The sequence below is a fragment of the Cygnus atratus genome, chromosome 1 (genome assembly GCF_013377495.2).
Source record: "Cygnus atratus isolate AKBS03 ecotype Queensland, Australia chromosome 1, CAtr_DNAZoo_HiC_assembly, whole genome shotgun sequence".
In the NCBI taxonomy this organism is placed as follows: domain Eukaryota; kingdom Metazoa; phylum Chordata; class Aves; order Anseriformes; family Anatidae; genus Cygnus; species Cygnus atratus.
Window position 1 is genome coordinate 14,370,928 of NC_066362.1, and position 23,126 is coordinate 14,394,053.

At 38.8% G+C, this 23,126-nt stretch overlaps 1 protein-coding gene across 5 annotated transcripts; it reads left to right on the forward strand.

The window, feature by feature from the left end:
* Window positions 1–1,608: 1,608 nt before the first annotated feature.
* Window positions 1,609–23,082, forward strand: PUS7 (pseudouridine synthase 7). 5 transcript variants are annotated; one of them, XM_035549465.2, is made up of 18 exons: window positions 1,609–1,635; window positions 2,393–2,561; window positions 3,378–3,456; window positions 4,134–4,527; window positions 6,371–6,473; window positions 6,576–6,677; window positions 7,564–7,708; window positions 12,255–12,366; window positions 13,702–13,779; window positions 15,474–15,602; window positions 15,839–15,964; window positions 16,224–16,285; window positions 16,443–16,603; window positions 17,418–17,544; window positions 18,289–18,390; window positions 20,953–21,082; window positions 22,059–22,150; window positions 22,587–23,082. In XM_035549465.2, exons 4-18 carry the CDS (start codon window positions 4,163–4,165, stop codon window positions 22,721–22,723), a joined length of 1,971 nt encoding a protein of 656 aa, XP_035405358.1. In that variant the 5' UTR covers window positions 1,609–1,635; window positions 2,393–2,561; window positions 3,378–3,456; window positions 4,134–4,162; the 3' UTR covers window positions 22,724–23,082. The 5 variants fall into 5 exon arrangements, with proteins under 5 accessions (XP_035405358.1, XP_035405357.1, XP_050564288.1 ...); XM_050708331.1 differs by having other exon boundaries at window positions 1,621–1,635; window positions 2,396–2,561; XM_035549464.2 differs by having other exon boundaries at window positions 1,614–2,561.
* The last annotated feature ends 44 nt before the right edge of the window (window positions 23,083–23,126 follow it).

Consider the following 23,126-nt stretch of genomic DNA (forward strand, 5'->3'; position numbering starts at 1 on the left):
CACAGCTTTGATCCTCTAGTACAAATCAACTTGGCAAAATAAATCTCTGTGGATCCATCTCCCTCCCAAGAATAGCCACAGATCTTTGCTTCTTCCTTTCTAAGTGCAACATGTGTTTCTTTAATATGGTCCTTTGTAAGCTAGTCACACAGCAATGCATGTGTACCTGGGATTTTTAAAATCCAAACCAAAGTGCTCCACTTTGTTGCCTCCCCTCTTGGAGCAGAGTAAGAAAGTAAGTACCAGGGATGAGAAAATCACTCATATACATGCAGTGCTGTAAGTCTCATCACATGCACGTGTGATGAACAGAGTATGACTAGAGAATAAGAAGTAGAAGAAACTAAAAAGTGGCATTAATAGCTTGACAAAGAGGAGATATGAGGTTGGCTGGTATTATGATATGCTACAAAGAGTCTTGAAAGTAGAGACAAATCCTATGTGTTGAAGTTAATGATGAAGACGTTCTTGCACTGCTGCTTACAATAGAAAGGAGGGTGGAAGCCGACATTCTGACCAGGTCAGAGCATTCTCGTAGTACAGATCCACTCTGTTTTTATTTGGTTTTAAAATGGTGGCGTGATTTGCATGGTGCAGGTTCTGAAATGGCACTCAGACACGTCTGTGCCCGGGGAACTGATGTTCAATTAGCACAATCTGCTGCACAGTAGGAGAGTTCAGGAAGGCCACTGACTGCCTCACAGGCGTGACTCACTGCCACTGACTCTAGCTGACTGGGGAAAATTATGCTTTTCTGTACTGCTGTTGTTCTTTTGAGGAGTTTATAGTACATTCTTGCCTGCTTCCCCTAGGTGCTTCGAAGTATAGTTTTTTAGTTGCAAAGGAAAACTTCAGCAGGCCAGAGGTGAAGGAAGGGTGTGCAGAGCAGCCTGCCATGGGCACTGCCACCTTCCCAGGGCTGCCCCGGCCAGGAACTCTTTTAATTATCCTGCTAATTACGCCTCCCTGCAAGAGCAGCTCCTTCCTTTTGGCTCTAGAGGCAGCCCTGAATGCCATGCCTGGAGCACAAGTCCTGTTAGGAGCGGCTGAGGGACCTGGGGTTGTTGTGTCTGGGGAAGAGGAGGCTCAGGGGAGACCTTATTGCTCTCTGCAACTGCCTGAAAGGAAGGTGTGGGGAGATGGGGGTCGGCCTCTTCTCACAGGTAACTAGTGACAGGACTAGAGGGAATGGCCTCAAGTTGTGCCAGGGGAGGTTCAGACTGGAAATGAGGAGACATTTCTTCTCAGAAAGAGCAGTCAGGCACTGAGACGGGTTGCCCAGGAAGGTGGTGGAGTCACCGTCCCTGGGGGTGTTCAAGGAAAGGTTGGACGTGGTGCTTAGGGACAGGGTTTAGTGGGTGACATTGGTGGTAGGGGGGTGGTTGGACCAGATGATCTTGAAGGGATTTTCCAGCCCTAACGATCCTGTAATTCCCCGGCTCTCCCCGCAGCCCGGGCCTGAGGCAGCCGCCGCCGCCCGCCCGCAGGGGCGCAGCCGGGAGCTCTGGCCGGAGCCCGCCCCCGTACACGCGGCGTGAAGCCGAGCTGGGCCCTCCTCCTCCTCCTCCTCCTTCTCCTTCTCCTCCTCTTCCTCCTCCTCCTCCTCCTGGCCCGTCCTCCCGAGCCGGCGTGCGGGTAAGCGGTACCCCCGTCCCCAGCTCCCGGAGCCCTCCCCGGGGCCGCAGGCCTTTCCTCCCCGTCCCGCCCGGTCCAGCCCTCGGCAGGAGGCGGCTGGAGCTACTGGGACCATAACCGGGGCCCCGGGCCCTCCCTGCCCGCCTCTTCCGGGGCCTGGCGCTGCCGCCCCGCTCCCCGAGCCGCTTCCCCGGGCATCGAAAGCCCGCGGGGGCACCGCTGGGGTAGGGCTGGGCTCGGCTCCCGGCCGCCTGCCGAGCTCGTATCATCATCATCATCATCATCATCGCGCCCTGCTGCGATCGTGTTTTGCTCCGTGACAGATCCCGTGCCCGTCTGGGAGAGGAATGAAACCCCAGTGACCGCTTGGTGCGGCAGGAAAGTCGGTGGCTCTGTCAGGACGAGGTCCCTGCTGGAATTGCTGCAGAGCCGTGCTGCGTGCGGAGCCTGGCTTCTGCAGAAGCACCTGTTAGCGGGGCAGAGGGCTGAGGCACTTCAACAGCTGTCAGGAAGATAAAGGGCCTTTCTCCTAAACACCCTGCTCTGTGTGCCCCCACACTGCAGCTCCTGCCACTGGCTGCCCTGGTGGTGGTCGCCATTTGGCACCAGGCAGCGCTCCAGCGTGACCAGGCCGTGCCTGCTAACTTCGGAGCCTCTGGGGCCAACATTGAGTTCTTTTAACCATTTGCATCATTTAGTAACTCAGCATTACATATTTCTTTTAGAAACATGAGATTTGTCTTGTTACCTCCTTCAGCAGGTGTTCCAGAAGATTTCAGTGTGCTCCATGTGGATTCATTCGCCATGCAAGGAGACTCAGAAGCCATCTAGAAGCCTTTTCCTCACCAGTGCTTTATTGCCAGCATCCCATGAATTTGGGAAGATACAAGAAGAATCTGGAAATGCTGATGAATTGCTTCTCTTGGGTATGATATTTTTAAAGGAGGATTTTATATTCTATTATTTGAGGACAAACTGACATTGATGTTTTCTGCTAGTAGGTATACTGGTTTGTGTAGTGTTTTGCTTTCTTCTCTGTGTGTTTTGTCACCATTTTCAGGTACCGCATGTGCATTTTTATAAGTCTACTTATTTCCTTTTTGTTCTTTTTTTTTCTAGCTTCTGTTTTCAGTCCTTCATTTGAGCAAAACATTTCAGATGTTCCTAAAACAGGCTTTCCTGCCTATTTACCCTAAACTTATGTGACCTTAGAGCTGAAAGTCCCAACAATTAAATTGGTAGTGGCTAACAGCTAAACTGGTAACAAGTAGTTAACAACTCAGCATGTGATGATTAGTCATGTGTCCTCCTTTAAAAACACACCCTTTAAATTTAAATAGAACATTAGAGAAATACAGAGTGATGGATGTTGCTCCCTAGTGGGAGGCCATGGTCTCCTGAGAGGTGTCCTTGGTCTGGCATGGAGCACGTGTCCCCTGCAGCGTTCCCTTCCACATTCCTCCCCACAGGTCCTTTTTAGTATGTCCTCACACACGTCCTCCTTTGCCTCCCGTTGTGCTTTCTGCCACCAGCAGCTCCTATCTTTTTTAAGTATGCTCGAGTAGAGACACTGTGTGCACCTTTTTTGAGTCGAGTTTTGGCATGCGGTGGGTTTCCTCCATTGTGGAGCCAGCTGGAAGTGACCATGATGAGCACAGGGCAGTTGAGGGCATCCTTGCAACCTTATGGTTATTTTTTTTTCCCAAACTTTCTCAAATAGATATTTTTCCTTTGTTTTTCAGATCTCTAGGTTCTGGCTCTGCTGACAGAAGGGTGACAGCTAAAGTTGCCAGTGAAGAGTCAAATCCCTGCTCCACCATTGTGAGTAGTCATATTCTCAGAAATCATTTCACTTGCTTGTTGTTTCATTTGTCCCACTCATTCAAAAAATGTGTTACCCCTTCCCTATTATCTTTTGGTCTGAATTCCTGCCATCTTGAGTTCCATATGGGATTGTGTGTGTTAGAACAGATGCACACAGAAAAGGAGAAGGTGAGATTTCAGGTTTAGGGGGAATCAAGCCATCTTCTCTCAATCCTTGCAAGATCAAATCTTGGTAGAACAAGGAATAATTGAGAGCAGTAATGTGTAACAGAAGATTTGGGAACAGAAAGTTTGTTAGGCCCTAAATTACTATTGACAGCAGAATCTGCATGGACAGGGCTCAATGCAGCTGTGTAAGATTTTGCAAGAGTTTACAGTGGTGGCAAATGCATTGTGTAGCATCGAATCCTGCTCTTTTATAGCTTTATATCCTTGCTGCCTCAGATGGGTATTAAGTCCCTTTAGTATCTCCCTTCTCTCTTCTCAAGTACGTATTGTTTCTAGCTGTAAAAAAGAAAACAAAACCCCACAACTTTACTTGATGTTTAACTTAAATGCAGAAAGTTTTATGGTTTTCCCAAACTGTTGCAGAGTGCAGTCCTTGGAGTGAAGAGACTATGTATTGATATTGCTCTTGAGCAGCCAGGAAATAAGCCATTCTTCTTGCTCCTCAGGGCTTTCTGTCCTACACTGTGCCTTAAACATGGAAACTGTAGAAATGAATAGCGTATCCTTGAAACGTCCTCATTCTGAGGATGATGTGGCTAATGCAGACGAAATTAAAAGACAGAAGATCTCAGAGAAGTCTCAGACAGGGAACAACTCTGGGCAGAGCGTTGAGACTGTAAAAGAACAACCTGACAAATCTCTGCTTGAGGACACGAAAAATGAAATAATCCCCAATGAGGAAGGTGAGGAGCAAGAAGATGAGGAACTAGAGGACAGTGATGAAGATGGAGATCCAGAGAGCTTTGCAGACATGATGAAGCATGGACTGACAGAAAGTGATGTTGGCATAACTAAATTTGTTAGCTCTCATAAAGGGTTTTCTGGAATCTTAAAGGAGAGGTAACTCTTTGTCTTGTTATTTATGTTAATTCCTTGTGTTAGCAGCTTTTGTTTTCCATTTTCCTTTTCTGACTCATAGGATGCAGTTGGATTATGTGCGGCCATTTGGGAGGTTCATCGCTTTCTGTTGCTAATGCTGAGATTGAAAGAAAGGTTTAATTTGGCATTTTTCTTGGTTGTTTTTCTCTTTTATTTGTTTTTTGTTCCTGTGAAATGGAACTCTGGAGAGGGAAGCTCTGTGTGGATAGAAATAGATGACTACACTAAGCTTTGCCATTTATCTTTATCTGTGGCAGCAGCATGCAGCATAAAACCTTGTGCAATATAGCTACCTTCTGTACAGCTCTTCAGTGCTGATTCAGGAGGCTCTGATAACAGTATTGAAGCTAAGCTCTTTCTTGCATTTCCCTGACTTGTTAGTGCTACAGTAGTTAAGCATGTATATTGGCAGGTAGTCCACTGGAGTTTAACTTACACTGTGATCAGCCATAATGTCATTTACAAAACATAAAAGGGAATTTTATAACTCAGGGTGTGGAATCTTGCATTATAAACTTAATAAGACATTTGGCTTATAGTAGCTTTTATTTTCTCATGAATCTTCTAGAGTTTTTTAATTAAAAAACATGGTTGAATAAAACTCTGAGTGCACATACAAAAACTCTGAAGCAAAAATCATTGTTGCCCTACCTTAGCAAATCAGTTTTGTTTTACGCACCAAAAAGTCCTTGTTTTTAAATACTAGCTTCATATATAGAACATCTTATACAATAAAACGATATGTACATGTTCTGTATTTAAACTTTACAAGCAGCATTAAACAGCTAGCATAATCCTTCACTGGTGAACACAGTCTATGCTGAACCTCCTGCTGGGAAATTTGCCAGTCTTCAAACTGAGGTGGCCAGATGTAGCTGTGTGCTAGAAAGGTTTGTGGACTCACAGTTTGACTTTGATCCCAGTTTATAACACCTATAATTAATTTAATCCTAACATTTTTATGGTAACTGTCACTAGCATGTCTAGACAGCTACAGATAATAAGAGCGGACGTAAAACACTCTTCCTTAGGAAGGAATTCCACCAGTAAGATGTATGGCTGCTCAAAAGTACGGCAAACGTAGGCTTGGGGGGATACTATAGAAACATTCCAGTGCTCAAGCTTTTTATTGATCTTTCAACATTCATAAGCTGACGACTTTTTTTTCCCCCCTCTTTACAAGCTGTTGCTACTTAAAAACAATTTAGCAATTGCAGCATAGACTGTTTCTACTCTAACCTTAAAGTTAGGATGTTTTTCTCATTGGGTGTAGCAACTCAATCTAAAATGTCACAGTGAAATTTTATGTTGCTGTCACAGAGGGTACAGAATAGTTTTTGTTGGAAGATGTTCTCTGTAACTGAATATATGTAACAGAGCTGAACTTGTCTTGCTTTCCTTAGAGAATGACTAACACGTGCTTTATCCTGCAGGTTGTTTGAAGTGACAGTGCATTTGTGTTGAACTTGTGGTGACGTAGTAGAGTCTTAATTGTCAATAGTGACAATTAAGGACATAAATTACTGATCTCTCCAAATTAGTGGGAAAATGACTGAATAACTACAGCAGGTGCTTGGTTATCTGCAAAGAAGCCTACTTGATTTAGATACGCTAGACTTTCTGCAATGTTTTCTTGGTATCTTTCTGAGGGGTGGGAATAGGTACAGCTTTCCCACGGCTGAAGTTTCTTTTGCACTCCTTTGAATGAATTCTGTGAGCAAATAGCTTCTTAGGAGAGGACTTTGCGATGTGGGATATTTTTATTTTTTAAATTACAGTTTTAATGCATGCTTCTTCCCATCAGATACTCGGACTTTGTTGTTCATGAAATAGGCAAAGATGGACGTGTAAGCCATTTAGATGACTTTTCTGTCCCAGTGGATGATGAGGTAAATTCTGAGGTAAAGGTAATGGCTAAACTCATTAAGCAAGAACATTAAGAGACTGAAAACTGTTTTATGTGGGTTATTGGATGTTTGTTTTTCCTCCCCCCCTTAAATGCGTGTCAGGACCCATCGGAAGAAACATTTACAGTTTTGTCAGAGGAAGACAAGCAGCGTTTAGAGGAGCTCCAGCTTCTTAAGAATAAAGAAACTAGTGTTGCTATCGAGGTAAAATTAATGAATGGGATAAAATTTGGGGGGGAGGGGATAAGAGTGAGTGACTAGAAGGTATGTGCTTTCTAACGCATGCGTAGCATAAGAGCAGCTCGAATGTGATGTAGCAGCAGGTAATACTGAACTGTTGCTAATTTAGGTGCAATTCTGTAAAGCATTACAGATATACTCAAATTCATGTATGTGAGTAGTTAAGATCTCAGTGGGACTATGCACATGAACTCAAATGCATGTCTTAATTTCTGTGGTGTTAAAATTTTATTGCAATATTTTGGTTCTCTGTCTAGAAGTGTTTTATAGGATATTTATGTGAGAAGGGTTAAATAAAATCCATCCTGATAAAAAGACTATTTCCAAGGGCAATGCTTAGTGATTTAATAGAAAAGAGGATAAATATGGTCTTCTGTCACAAGAAATTAAAAAGATTTAAAACAAAAAAATCATATTTTTGAAAAGTCAAATATTCCATATATTTGAAGAACAACTCTTGAGCTACGTTCAGTATAGAGAAATGAGTAAGATTAGGTCTGGTAATTTCAAATAAGCAATCCCATGAATCTTAACTAGCGATTTTTTTTTTTGCCTTTAATTCATGTAGAAAAACTTAGTTTTGCCAGAGTTATCATTAGAAGAGGGAATTTTATTAAGTACAAAAGAGAGGAATTAGTCTTGAAAATTTTTGGTTTTGAATGTTGAGACTTTGTATCAGTTACTAACTGTTTTTCAAACTAATGACTAGGCCAGACTTCTTAAAGTGTACCTATTCAGTTTAGTGTGATTCAATAGGTTTTTTTTAAGCACACAAAACTTCAACTCTGAGAGAGTCCTTCTCCTTTTGTGTTATCTTATTTGTTTTGTGTATGCATATGTTTTACCACAGGTAATTGAAGACAGTAAAGAGAAAAGAACAGTCATCCATCAAGCTGTTAAGTCCTTGTTTCCTGGACTGGAGACTAAAACAGAAGATCGAGATGGAAAAAAATACATTATTGCCTATCATGCTGCTGGGAAAAAAGCACTGGCAAGTGAGTTTCAGTATCACAACAGTTGGGTAAAGTATATGCTAAAAGTAACCTGAAAATTAAAAAACAAAACAAAGCATTAGAAAGTACTTTACATGGATTGTACATCCTAAAATGTAATCTGGCTTTTCTCTTTTTGTCTGTGCTGATGTCATGCATCTAAAGTAACTAGGGACGCAAATGGTATCTCACATTCAAATTTTTACTCACTTTTCTTTCCAAATCATTAATCAAGTATATTTATGTTAGAAGTGGGAGGACCTTTTGGTATTACAAGGGGAACAGGCAAAACAGGGGCTTTATTATATGTATTGTTTCAACGTAGCTTTCATGGACTTGCCTGGATCTGCAAGCGTGTGCTGTGTTTGTAGTTGAAACGCACTCGGCATGTCTTGACTGTCTCGAAAAATCATGATAAAATTCTCCATGACTTGAATTGAGATAGGACCTATTTGTTTTCTTATAGGTTTATATAAACATAATATATTTACTGTGGTCTTTAAGATAGTGTCGGTCATTAGTTTTGAAAGCAGAAGTAGCCGTGTTTTATTTGCAAAAGATTGTCCATACTGATTACGTTGTGGTTACTCTTTTGGAATAATTACAGTAGTGAAAGATTTTCAAAATGCAATATTATATATACTCTTACCAAATCTTGTTTTTGGTTACAGGGGATAAATTCATATGTTCTACATCATTTAATATGTTTTATTTTTTAATCTACATGTATTTTAATTTTACTTTGATCCTTCTGCAAGTTGAGAGGATTGTCTAAATGAAAAATTAGCATGCTTAACTAAAGGTTTTAAAGTTTGTTTTGAACTGATGTATTCCAATTTCATTTCAACTTACTGCAAGTGGTATAGTATGTAAGGCTAGCCCTTTTCATTTTAAAGATAAAGGAGGTGGAGAAAGGAAAATAAAAGGAAATAAGATAATTTAAAATTTGAAAGAAGACCATCTCCACATTCAATGTAGTTATTACTTCTGAAATTTTTTTAGGCAAGTATGGGAATGTTGTATTTTATTGGTACAAGTTATAACGTGTTATATATCTTGTTTGATTGTTTAGAAACTCTGTATGTTTGCATGCTTTATGCATGGAGTATGTATACTTAACAGCACAAAATTCTCCTCAACCAGTTTTGTTCTCTGTTGGTTTGTAATGGTTTTACCTCCACCTTTCCCTTCTGCTTGCACATATTCTTTAACCGTTGTTACAGTCAAGTGGTTGTTATTAAGCTGACCAGTCTGATTTATAATTTTATGATAAAAAATAATCATCCTGGCCTGAGGAAATTTACCTGTGCTTCTAGTTTGATTTAACAAATACTGTATAAAAAGATTGAAGTATTTGGAATACACTGAAGAGAATTTAATGATATATCTCTAGGATTAGAACATTTTCTGGAGCAGAGTTTTGTTATGCAGAGGAGCATCATCTAAAGCTGAACTGTTAAGTTGCAATGCTACAAACACCTGGGCGAGTTGGTGGAGATGTGTACAGTTTCAGTGGGTGTGTGTAAGTGCTAATGGATGTGGGGTTTGAGTGCAAGTTCCTATTAGTCAGGATTGTGTGTCCTTCATGCTTATGCAGCCACTAACACATCTCAGTCCTGAGCAGGTTCCCCAGGCAAGAAACATTTCAGAAGTGTGTAATACTCACTAATTAGCTATCTGATTACTTTTGTTTATAATATAAAGGTTGCCAAAAATAGTTTCCTAAAATTTTAAAATTAAAAGCTGCTGTCTGTTTATACTAAGTTCACACCCCAAATACTTAAAATACCGCCTTACTAAATTGTCAGTTAATTGCTGTTTCATCATTGTCCACAAATGAAGTTTGTTGCATCTCCGATTGAAGCTTTCCATATGTTCACTGTTTGCCTCTGCACGATTCCATTGCATAACTGTCTAAATTGCTGTCATCCACCACCTAACTGTTGGATGTTCTCTACAGCATAAACAATCCCATAACCATAAACCTGCATGTTCACCTCTAAAAACCCTTTGACAGTCTAAAAATTAAATGCTACTCTTTTGTGCTCTTTACGCTATGCATTGGGACAGAGGTCAGAACTGCAACAGGTAAGAGATGTTGACATTTCATGCTAACAAAATGAAATGCCAACCATTACGACCTCCTAAATTGTGACGAGACTGGCCAAAGTAGTAACAATTAATTTAAAACAAAACAAACACAACAAAACAAACCCAACCTACACACAAATAATGATTACAGTTCCCGGAAACAGCTAAGAATTAGGCTTGTGCTATCTCTTTTTCACTAGTGCAGTATAGGCAGTAGTCATTTGGTGCAGAGACAGTCTGCCAGTAATAAGTGATGTGAATTATTGGGGTTGACTATACTTATCTATCTACATACCCTATCTATGGTAAATTTCCCTTTGATTTCATTAAGCCAAAACTTTACCCTTCAGCCTTATATTTCAAAATCCATTCTCCAGATGTATACAACTTTAAAAGTATGTATCATACGTCCTGATCTTAACAGAAAGCTTCTAGCCCTCAAGTTGCAGCAAAAGGTTTGGAAAAAAAGTCTCGGAAATACGATTTTACTGTGAAATACGTAATGAGACTGAAAAAATAGCAATAAGGAATGCAGGCTGCCCCTTCAGTCCATCTACCCAATTGAGTACTTCAGTGTGTTGGGTCAGGAATGGATAAATATTGGGATTATAGCTGTAGTCTTCTAGGACTTAGTGCTGGGGATAGGGATGTGGCTGTGGTGCCCAGAGGTGAGAAGCCTGTGGGCGTATCATGCAGAGTCCTTTTAGTCTTGCCTTGATTAGGGCTCTCTTTTAGGAGGGTGTCAAAATAACTGCGTGCAAGGTGAAGTAGTTAAATTTGAAGAACTGTTTCAGCTGGAGAAGACCTTCCCTGTGAATCACTCACTGTTTTCCCCACTTCTCTTTTAATTAATGAGTTCTTCATGAAGGTATCTTGTTCTTCAAACCGAATGCAGTATTTCATTGAGTGTGCTTAAGAAAAGTGGTGGCTCAGAACAGAGACCAGTAGCAGCGTGAGGTCTCTTAATACTCCTAACTGAGTATTTTGATCATACTACTCAGTTTAGATCCTAGGAAACTTTATATTGTTTTTGTGGGAGGACTTTGCTTAGGAACCAATGGTACAAGACAGTCACTGGAATTATTTTCTAGTGATTAAAAACTATATATATATAGTATTTCAAACTGTAGCATGAGAAATTGTTTTGGCAGAAGTGTATGTGTGTATGGCGCTTTCTCAAGAAGGCAAGAAGAGCTGTCCTTTAGCGAAAAGTTTAATGAAGCTTAAACATATTCACTATCTGCGTGGGATATCTGAGGTTTATTAAACAAATGTGAACAAAACCAGCAGTGTTTTCCAAGACCTTCCTTTCGGTGTTGACGTTTATATAGTGAAATAGGACTGGCTTTTTTAGATAGCTTTTATTTTTAGGAAAGAAAAGCTCTTTTTGTACAAAACAACAAATGTCCATTTGGTGGCTACCAAGAAATAAGGTGCTTCTTATTTAAAAACAAATCCTTAATTTTGTTCTTGTAAAAGAAATAATTGATAAACAAAGCACCTCAAAATAGGTTGCTAAAGCTTGTTGAATGAACCTTCATTCTCAGTAATGTCATCAACAGTGGATGATGGTCAAAGGAAAGTGTTATCCCTGGAAGCTTTTGTTTGTAAAAGAAGCTCGACAAATATATTGACGGTTTTGCTTCCCTCTCCAGCAATCTCCAAATAATTGTACAGAACTGTAAATCAGTTGATAGTCTGCAGGAGCTGAAGTTCTCTCCCTCTGGTGCTCTCTAAACATGGCACAGTATCTGGCTTGAATTACTTGTTAATGTTGTAATGGTGCCAGATTTTTCTTTCCCACATGACTTAAAAAAATATCCATAGAATATCCTGAGTTGGAAGGGACCCACAAGGACTGTTGAGTCCAATTCCTAATTCACCTTAATATTTTAATAATAAACTTTTTAAAGTTTTTATAGAGATACAACCCATGTTTTCTCATTACATACAGAAGAAAATCCTACAAAAATAAATAACATTAGTACGATAAATATTACTGTAGTCATCCTACAAACAGTGCTCCAATGGTCCAAATCTACCAATTAGAGAAGGCACCAGGTGAAAAGTGGAGTGGCTTTTACTGTACTGGCTAAAAGTAAGTATAATGATAATGTTTTTGAGGAGTTTAATCGGGCAATGTGGCAGTTAAGTGACTAGGGGATATTTTTAAGTAGTTTCATGACAAAGGAACTGTCACCATTTCAATGAAGCTTTTTTAGGTGCCAGGATTGATTAAACAGAAATTTACAGCCAGTGGAAGGAGAGAAGGTACTTTTCAATGTGCTTTGCAGCTTTTGCTGTCAGTATGTATCTATTTATTTTTAAAGCAGATGGAGGTTATCAGAAATTGACTTTACGTATTTGTTTTAAATGGAACTGCAATGGCAACCATATTCATTGAAATAAGAATTCAAATATTCATTGAAATAAAATTTTGACCTTTTTATTTTTAAAGATCCAAGAAAACACTCTTGGCCAAAATCTAGGGGAAGCTACTGCCATTTTGTACTGTACAAGGAGAACAAGGATACTATGGATGCCATTAATGTCCTATCAAAATTTTTAAGGTAAGGCTGCTGTTTCTGTCAACTTGTCTAGCAGGCTGTCTTCCCACTGCGTATTTCATGTTATTGCAAATGTTAAGCCTCAGGGTTATGTAAGAGCAATACAAGTGGTTACTATTGCCTAATCTTTAGCCATTTTTTCTTTTTTAAAAGACCAAATTTGAAACTATGTTTCAGAAGGAAAGTACAAAGTGATCCCAAGTGATTTTAAAAGGCTGTACCCTATTCCTTCAGTGGAAAAAAGCTACACAATTCAAATTGGCCGTTTGGAGAAGGGCTAGGCAGCTCATAGGCTCAATGTGAATAACATGAATTAAAAGCCAGTTTTATTCAAGTGTGTGAATGTGTGAGTTTTATGCAGGTATGTTATGAATCTGTGTCAGATACTGTTGTGATAATATGCTAATTGGTTGCTAAGTACTAATTGATAAACTGTCATTCCATGTATTAGTTTCTCCAGTACAAACACAGCCTTAACTCCTTTTACCCCACGAAATGCAACAACAAACAGATTCATGAAAGGCACAATGGGAACACAATGAATTACAGACAAAGAATTCTTTTTAAATAGGGTCAATTCAGTGATCTATTCCCTGCTTTTCCACCCCCCTTCAGTGTTCCTATTCAAAAATAAATATCTGCGCTTCAGACAGTAACCAGTACAATACAATACTAATATTTGCATTTGGGAAGAGACTATTAGGAATATAGTTTGGTGGAAATACATACCTAGTGGCAATTCTGCTACCACCTGCTGCCCATAGCTGGAATAACGGGATGTATTTCCTGTGTAACACGGGCTGTAGTACACAAAGTGGAAAGGAAATTTCCTTTTTGAGGGAATAAATGGAACAAATTTTAAGTTCACATATTCTAAAAAATAAACTTCACATATTCTCATGTCATGTGCATGCATGGTATTCAAATTGACATGCTATTTGAAATTTAAGGAAGAAATGGACCTGCTGTGAATTTTTTGTATAATGATGGCTACATATTCATGAATTGAGTGGATATATAGAGAGAAGTATTTCAAAGCTCATATTTTGAAAGCACAGTTGTGGTTCTGTTTGCATAAAATTAAAACAGGGAAGTTTGAGTTTTATTTACTTACAGATGAACTTAGGAAATGTCACACATATTTAGGAGTGTCGAACTGCAGCCTACTTCTGGGGAAGAATATAAGTCTACCTATACAAATGTATGTTCTATTTCAAATAGAAAATATGTATTTTCCACATAAAAGATAAATTAATAATTCTGGGTAATTATACTGAAAATTGTGTTCAATCTGTGGCTACTTTAACAGTTTTTATATCTCTCACCATTGCCTTTAAGAGTGAAGCCAAACATATTTTCCTACATGGGAACTAAAGATAAAAGGGCTATAACAGTTCAAGAAATTGCTGTTCTTAGGTAAGTGAAAATACCCTGGAGTGTTTGCACTCCTACCACGATGGCTTGGCTACCTCACTAAAAAGCCAAGACTCGTTATGCACGTAACATGAACAGCAAATTCATGTCCTGATCTCGTTACGTGCTTGAGCATGTGTTAATGAATAAACCATAATCTTTTTTTTATTCCATGGAGACTGCTAACATTTTCAGGCAGTGGTGCTCTGAGTCATAGGCTAGGTACATGTAAATGCAGCTAATATTTGGCTGAAGCAGTGGGCCAAATTGCCTGTGTGCTCTTGCACTGCATGGTCCTCGTGCAACAGCAGATAAGCAGAACGACACGGTGAAAATCCTGTCGCGTTTCCTTCCTGACTTTTGTTTCCCCCTTCCTCCAGCTGGAATCCTATTTCCTTTCTCACTGAACTCTGAACAGCTCCAGAGAAGGCTAACCACTGCCTTTGCTCATCTGTGAGTAGCCAGAAGGGGAAGAAAAGAGAAGGAATTTTTCTTGCCTTAACCTACTCCCATAATAAAACTTATTTTGGCATACTTCAAGATAATTACATGGTTCCTAGGCACTTGAAATTAGTGCTACATTAGTAACAGAGGATGATGGATGCCTCACAGTCGTGTATTACAATATCTGTTTAGCTGGCTGGAATATTCTGCCTGTACTGATACTTACAGCTCTTTCAAAACCACAGTCCTCAAGTGGAGGAATTCTGAGGTTTGAGAGCCAGTAATTTTCCAAGTTCTTGTTAAGAGGAGGGCATTCACTACTTAATTGTTCATAATTTTCCTTCCTGTGGTTTGCATGCGCATACATTTGTGCATATAAAAGAAATTAATTTGTGAACTACGTGAGGAGCCCAGATTCTGGTTACTGAAAACAAGTTTACCCATCGATGGCAATTCACTGAACTTGTGGTGTAACCATCTCAGGTGCTGTTCTGTTTACTTTTAATACGGTCACATTTAACATTGCATCCAAGAGCTTCAGTGTGTTGTAAGCATTGCCAGCTTCCCTGGGAGGAACCTTCTGATTCTGGTGCACGTTGAGTAGCGTCACAGCACCAAACTCTGCTGTAGATCACTGGAGATAGATGTCATGGGGAGGGAGAGGTAACCTACTATCAGCCCCCTCTGAGCTGATTATGCTGGCCACGCTCTTTGATAAACTTGTCTCTCCTGGTATAAATTTTAGCAGAAGTGTCAAGGAGCAGCTCTGCGATGCAAAGAACAGGACATACTTCTGAAAGACCTAGCAACAAAAATGACAGAAATCAGTGACAGTTTCATATTCCTTCACTTCCACTGAGCTCACACAGCGGCTAGTTACATAGCACAGTCTTGGAGTTAACCACGGTGCTTTCATGGCGTATTTACTCAAATAAAGCAGAGTTAGGCTTGTGGTGTGGAGTACCACTGTACTTCAATGTTAAAAGCTTGGGTTTTTGTGTGTGTGTGTGTGGTTTTTTTTTTTTTTGAATGCATGTGCTAACATAGATGTGAAAAGACAGTATTAACGCTTTGTCAAAGTGCATGTTTTCTCTTGAATAAGTAGGCCTTAAGAATGTTCTCTTCTTTTCAGAATTCTTTCTTAAACTAGACTGTCATTGCTTTTTTGTTTCAAAATGATGGCATTTCTATATTTATTGAACTTACCTGCTTTTCTAAGCATAGGGTGGTCACTGTTGGTCTGTTTCTTTTAGAATCACTGCACAAAGACTTGCTCATCTGAATAAATGCTTGATGAACTTTAAATTAGGAAATTTCAGTTACAAGAACCATCCGCTGAAATTAGGAGAGCTGCAAGGGAACCATTTCACTGTTGTTCTCAGGTAATATTGTTAGCATGTATTTAGACCGTTCTGTTAGATTCCCCACCACCACCCCGAAACAGGGAAGAGAAGTCAGTATATCTTATGTTGCAAAAAAGAAGAAAAATCCAATTGTCAGGAGGCTACTGAATTTATTAAGCACTGTATAATGTTGAGCTGTAATATTTTGGGGATTATGAAATCGTGTAAGCCCTTAATAATCTGTTCATGACACTTTTATTTTTTTTTAATGCTAGAAATATAACAGGAACTGATGACCAGATAGAACAAGCAATGAACTCTCTCAGGGAAATTGGATTCATTAATTACTATGGAATGCAAAGATTCGGGACTACAGCTGTTCCTACGTACCAAATTGGCAGGTATGTGTTGTTTTCATCACTTTTTATTTGTTTAAACCCTATATATCTTAAAGGTTTTTCTGTCCTATTGCATGTACCAGTTTTAATTTTAGATTCAAGGAAGGCCTTGTTTCTGAAAGAGCTTCAGCAGGTACCTTGCATAATGCCACTACTTCTAATACTGCATAAACGCAAACAATACTTCTAATTTCGAATAAGTTTGCTCAATCTTAAAATATATTAAGTAAGTTCGTAATCAACTTTCCTGTTTGAATCTTAGAGCTATTCTACAGAACAATTGGAATGAAGTAATGGATTTGATATTAAAACCACGACCAGGAGGTAAGGTTCCAACCTCAACTATTCTGTGATTCTGTTAACCTGTGTAATTTGTCATGAGTGAAGTGTTTTAACAAAACTCAACTGTTTTAACAAAAGGTGAAATTAATGTTTTTTTGGTGTGTAGGTAAAATATTTTTATTCTGCATTCTTGTTCTAGCTGAAAAGGGATACTTAGTAAAATGCAGAGAAGAATGGGCAAAGACTAAAGATCCAGCAGCAGCCCTCAAGAAACTACCTGTAAAAAGGTGCGTGGAGGGACAGCTTCTACGTGGACTCTTAAAGTATGGAATGAAGAACATAATCTCTGCATTTGGCATAGTGAGTGTAAAAGTGCTGTGGACTATTTACTTGAATAAACATTTTCATGGTATCATGATGAATTAGAAATACTCTCATCAGGCATCTCTCGGTCTAAGTGTAAAATCTTTATCCTACGTTTTTGCTTGAAGTACTGCTGATGGTAACATATGACATCTGTAATCAATGTATAATGAGCTCTCCAATTTATACAATGATCTCTTTAACAACAATCTCTTTAAGTTGGAAGCAATACAGCTACACTTAGTAACCGTTTGTAATACAGACCTGAGGATTGTGTAGAAATTCAGTATCAGAGTTCTTCCCGTTGCTTTAAAAGTACAAATCAAACTGATAATATGCTAATGAACCAGCTTTGTATGGGTGGTGGATTCACTGTCACTTTCAAGTTCTGTAATTACGTTGAAATCTTTGGAGAAGATAGCTCATAACCAGCAATTATTGGGCCCAGCATACAAGCTGGGAATAATTTCTTGTTTATTAAGAACACAATTAGAATAATGCTATGCCTTAATATCTGCAAAGTTTACATAAGATTTCAGAAGGTTGAATATGATGAATTCAGTGTTTCTTTTAACAGCCCCACGTGTTTTTTTGTGTATGGATTTCAAATGTATAAAAGCATTATTTCTTCACATACCTTTTTCCCAAATCACAAATAAAAGACACAAGTCTGTATATCAAGTTGTTTTGTTAGTCCTGTTGCTGGAGAAGGTGACATTTCAAATATATACATTTTTGGCTTATGAGTAAAAGAAAAACCTAAAAATACATATTTCTAATTTTTCTTTTTTTTTTTTTTTTTAACCTCCAGATACCAAGAAACAATCGTTTAATGTACATTCATAGCTACCAGAGTTACGTCTGGAATAATATGGTGAGCAAGAGAATAGAAGAATATGGGCTTAAAGCTGTACCGGGAGATCTCACACTTAAAGGAGGTAAAATCAAACAAACAAACAAAAAGGGTCGGTGATGCTTTGTAGTACAAATTGGTAGAAAACAAGGTGCAAATATCCACTATCACAAACAGATCTGCTTTCTCTCCTTGTGACCCATTTTGGTCCCGTGTCTTCTGAATCCCTTGGCCAGTTTTAGGCACATTTTGCAAGGAATCAGGAGTGAGGAATTACACATCCCTGAGCTGTTGGTTCACTCGTTTTTCCAGTTAGGCAGTTGGATAGGGAAGGGGGACTGTGAAGGACTGATTGATCTCAAGAATTAACCTAAAAACCCAAACCTTGTTGAGCTATGGAGAACTATGGAAGAAAGCTTTAGCCACAGGAATTTTTGTTTACATTAGTATCTAGCAAAGCAGCAACTGCACTCAGTCAAAACTCTCTTCACTTGGATTTGCATTTAGCTGTGATGGGATTGTCCATGATATTTCTCCTTCACGTATGCCTGATACGTGGTAAGAGGATTGATTGCTCATCTAGCAGTCCTTACTTCATTCGGCTTTAAATGTCTCTGGAAACCAGGCTGTGAGTCTGCTGGTAACTGACAGCCTTGAAGACTATTATTTCTTTTCTTGGAAATGTTGTCTATTACAGTGGAGATAAAACAGAGTAGTTAGCCCCCTCTAAGTAGGGTTGTTTCAGTCAAATGGCTCATTTTAAATTTGGCTGATGTTAACTGTCACAGGCATCCATACTGGTAACTCTACTTTTCTGTCCTGATTGTAGCCACAGCTGTTCACATTGAAGAAGGAGATGTTCATAACTACACCATCCATGACGTTGTGATGCCCTTGCCTGGATTTGACGTTATTTATCCAAAGCATAAAAGTAAGTCTGACTATTGACTTACATAGTGACTCTGAAACTGTAGATCTGCTCTTAAAAGGAAGATGAGATCTGTCCAACCTTCCTGACCATTAAAAATTAGCTATTTCAGAGCTGTGCTCTAGTAGTAGGCATGCTACTGTCGACCTCTCCCATTATGATACTAGAGTTCATTATAATTTTTATAATTTAACATAAATCTGTTTTATATTTCTTTTTAGCAAATAGCTTTTCCAGAAAACTTCTAATGCAGCAAAATGATTTATCTTGGCACAAGGGGAAAAATGGTGAAAGGTTCATTTAAAAAGTATATGCACTTGATTTTTTTAAATTAGAAAACGAGCTAAACTTACAGAATACATAACCCAAAATTTTGATGTTAGGAAAAAGAACCAGATCTGGTTTAATTAAATGTTAACAAATACAAATGTTAAAATGCATATATTTCATCTGTTGTATATAAGGTATATTGGATTTAAATTGTTTTTATGGAATAGGTTTGGCAATCTATAACTATCTGCGTGGAGCACTATGTTATTATTAAGGGACAGAGTTGTAGAATCATTTCAGTTGGAAGGAGACTCAGGAGGCCACCTGGTCCAAGCTTTTGGTCAAAGCAAGGCCAGCTTTGTCCTGTCAGGTGTGAGACTTCCAAGGACAAATAGTCTCTAATGTCTTCTCTGAGTCTTCTCTAAGCTAAAGAAGCCCATTTGTCTCAGATTCTCCTCACAAAGTATGTGCTACAACCCCTTGCCATTGGGGTGGCCCTCCATTAGATTCATTAAAGTTTATCATCATATATTTTGTACTGGGGTGCCTGTACCTGGACACCCGATTTATTCCAAGTGCAATCTAACGAGTGCCCAGCAAGGGGCAGTAATTGTTACTGGCGTAGCTACTGGCTACCCTCCCATTGACAAGAGTCCAGCGTGCTGTTAGCTTTTGTTGCTGCCAGCTTGCTCTGTTAAGTCTCCTTTCCCCCAGGATTCCCACGTAACTGACAGCAGAGGTGCTCTGTAGCCTTTACCATTACAAGGAGTTAATCATTCTTCGGTACAGGACTTGTTCTTAACAAATTTCGTGAGGTTGCTCTTGGCCTATTCTTCTAGCCTCTGCCTGTGTCTCTCTGAATGGTAGTCCTGCCCTTAAGCGTATCGACTGTTCCCTCAGTTTAGTTTCCTCCACAAACTTAATGGAGGAGGAGCTGCAAAGTTATTTAACATGTCATGTCCCAGTCCCTTGAGGAGCTGTGCTGTTAACAAGCTTCTAGGCAGAGCACAAACCAGTGGTGACTGTCCATTGGGACCATGAGCCTGACAGTTCTTTACCCATCTAGCAGTCCACCTACTGTAATGTTCTAACCTTGGATATAAGGATGCTGCATGAACATGTTGAAAGCCTTGCTAAAGGCAAGATCAGCAACATTCACTGCTCTCCACTCATCCTTAGATGTAATAATTTCATTATAGAAGGCTCTCACTGAGCTTTGGCTTTCCTAATGCCATCCATGTGTGCCTAAGCAGTGCTTGTATATCCTTTGTTTGAAGGCTTTCCTAGCTTCCACCTACTGTATATGTCCTTCTTAGATATGAACTTAGTCACAAGTTCCCTACTTAACCATGCCAATCTTCCAATATTTGGTTAAACTGTTCTTGTGCTTTGCTGTCCCTAAAAGACTGGTCAGCTCTCTTGATTTTCTTTGGCTGTCAGAACCGAGTCTCAGAGCTGGATCCCATTCATTTCCAAACATTTGGAAAGCAAAGATCTATTTACAATGTATGGCAGTGAACCACATTGAATTAAAAGATTGGAAAGAAAAGCTGAATTTTTTTTTGTATTCATTGTATTTTTAATGGAATTTTCCCATGGAAAGCCTAATTTATTCCTGTTCAAACTTCCCAATTGCATGGAAGTAATGCTGACAACTGCAGTGCAGGCTAGCAGCATCAGACAGCATTTTAGCTGCTGGATATTCTTATGTGTCCATTGCCTTCCATGTCTTCCCCTGGCATACAGGTACACACCCTCACTTAGGGATGCAAGACTGTAAAAAAAAAAAAAATTACTCCTTCTTTCGGCAGTGTCAGAGCTACTTACAGGTACCTATCAGCTAAGTTCCTCAAAGGGCTTTCTTTACTTGTTTCAGTCTCTGCTTTTTCAAAAATAGAACAAGGGGTAGTCTTGCTGCTCTCCCCCCCCCTTTTTTTAAATCCATATACCTGAGGTTAGTCTTCTGAAGGTCGTTGACATTTCACTGACATCTTACATACATTTTCCACTTACCTAAAGTATTTTGTAAGTTGTAAGTTTTGTTTTCAGCTGGAATTTTGATTCACTAAAAAAGATTCTTTCTTAGTTACTTGCCTTTACTAATCAGGTTGTATAAGCAAACATTGTAGGTAGTAAGATTTGCAATATATAATTTTAAACTTTTGTCTAATGTTTAACCCATATATAACCATATGTGCTGAAAACTTAAAATACAAAGGAAGGAATGCTCTATGAAAGCTGTCTGTTTCAATCAGCTGTGCTACACTCTGATTAAATATTTTTTCTCTCTTGCAGTTGGTGAGGCCTACAAGGAAATGCTTGTAGCTGACAATCTTGATATCAACAACATGAGGCATAAGATCAGAGATTATTCACTTTCTGGAGCATACAGAAAGATTATTATTCGACCTCAGAATGTCAATTGGTAAGTAGGAGGATAAACAAACTTACATGTGAGTTGGCAGCATAGAGTATATGTGGGATGACTAAGTTAGAAGTATTAGATTGACCCATGGTGTGTGCATATAGACTGAAACATGGGTAGGGAGAAATCTCTGTGCATTTTCCTCATGTTGCTTATACAGCTGAAACTGAACCATAGCCTTATTTCTACAGCGGTCCTCTGTTTTTCAGATGCATCAGTGTCAAAATGTCTATCTGGTTGTTACTCTCCTTGCAAGAGCTTGCCTAAACACTTGCCTAAACCAACAAAGTTGGTCTCCAATTAACTGCATGTCAATCAGAAAGATCTATATCACTTCAATATACTAAATTACTGTATTAGAGACACAACCTAGTTGTCACACAGCAACCAAATAAATACCTTTTAAACAGGTAACCATACAAATGTACAGAAAGACTTGATCACTGGTAAATAGACAAAATATAGAGGGTTTAGGAGGGAGTCAAAAACCTCAAATATTTACATTTTATTTTAAATACTATTGATATTTAAAGCTTATCTACTTCCCAGTTACTTTTTTCAGCCTAGTCACTACATATGGAATGTTTTCTATTATATGAATACATAAATATGTATTTAAGCCTTTTCAAAGAAGTTTAGAGGGTTTTCTTCAAAGTGAATGCTTTCCGTTTTCTTTCCAAGTATTCTTAGAGTTTACACCATTCTTCCCCTAATTTCATAAACTATATTTCTTGTATAGCTGGAAATCCTGATATGCCATGGGAAGATTAATTATGCAAAGAAATTTCTCCCTAGTTCATTATTTTGTGATAATCCTCATCAAACAGAGTAAAGTTTTCTATATAAAGCTTTACCAGTTATTGCAAGATAAATTTCATAATAATTTCATTAGAAAATCATTCCATCTCAGTTGTATGATTGTAACAGGCAAATTTGAATAATAGTAATAATAATAAACCTTATGTATGTTATAAAGGGAAGTTGTTGCATATGACGATCCTAAAATCCCATTATTTACTACGGATTTGGATAAGTTGGAAGGAAAACCATTACCAGTTCTTCCTACAGGTAAATTAATGTTCTTGCTGATCTTTAAATTTTTAAAATAACTTTGGTTAAAAAGTCTTTTGGCACTACTTTCTGGGGGGGGGAGGAAGAGGGGCTAGGAATCTTGAAATAACAAAAGCCTGTTTGTTGTTGTTGTTTGTTTTTTAAAGCAACACAGAAACACACAAACCAAGGAAAACCCGATTCTTAACAAAATTAACTGTCATTAACAATAAATACTTAAGACATCACTTTCTACTGCGAGAAAACTTTAAATAAAGTTGTTTTTATGAAATTCTACATTACACTGTGGATTGTACATTTGAGTGTGGTGGTAATGGCTGTTCTATGGATTTAGGGGTAGTGGTGGAAAACTCGGGTCCACTTCAGATGACATCCAGGATAAGCATTACTTATGCTCTTAACTCTTTTTGCTTTGTGTCTCCTTTCACAATAGATGGTAAGTTCAGGGCACTGAAGATGGAGTTCTCCCTTCCCCCGTCCACCTATGCTACTATGGCGATTCGAGAAGTTTTGAAAATGGACACAAGCATAAAAAACCAGACACAACTGAATACTACCTGGTTACGCTGAATGAGCTGCTAAAATGTCTTAGCTTTTAACATGTATAAAGTGTTTTCCTATTGACATGTTCTGTACAAATCTTAAAGATTGCTAGTAAGAGATTTGTATTTTTTTAAGTTTTTATTAGTGCAAGCATTTCACTTCAGTAGTCATTTACAAGATGGTGTAATATAATATAGGTTTTAGTGACTGGTGCTTTTAAATGAACAAATAAACGTGTTGCTTGAGCTTTAACAGGGCTGCATCTTTAAAAAGCGGGCTTATAATAATTTCAGACTTGGAAGAATGTTTAGCTTGCTTTTTTCAGTGAGCAGTGAATGTTTTTGCGAATTCTGAAGATATATTAAATCACAGATTAGGAAACCGAATTGCGATGTTAATATAATATCCAAAGAAGTTTGTGCTGGTGCGG

What these genes read in the sequence shown, in the direction of transcription:
- PUS7 (XM_035549465.2), top strand. Translation starts at nt 4,163, where the DNA reads ATGGAAACTGTAGAAATGAATAGCGTATCCTTGAAACGTCCTCATTCT. An exon ending in CATTTCACTGTTGTTCTCAG is followed by an intron (nt 15,603 to 15,838) that starts GTAATATTGTTA and finishes TTTTAATGCTAG; the next exon opens with AAATATAACAGGAACTGATG. An exon ending in TATTTATCCAAAGCATAAAA is followed by an intron (nt 18,391 to 20,952) that starts GTAAGTCTGACT and finishes TCTCTCTTGCAG; the next exon opens with TTGGTGAGGCCTACAAGGAA.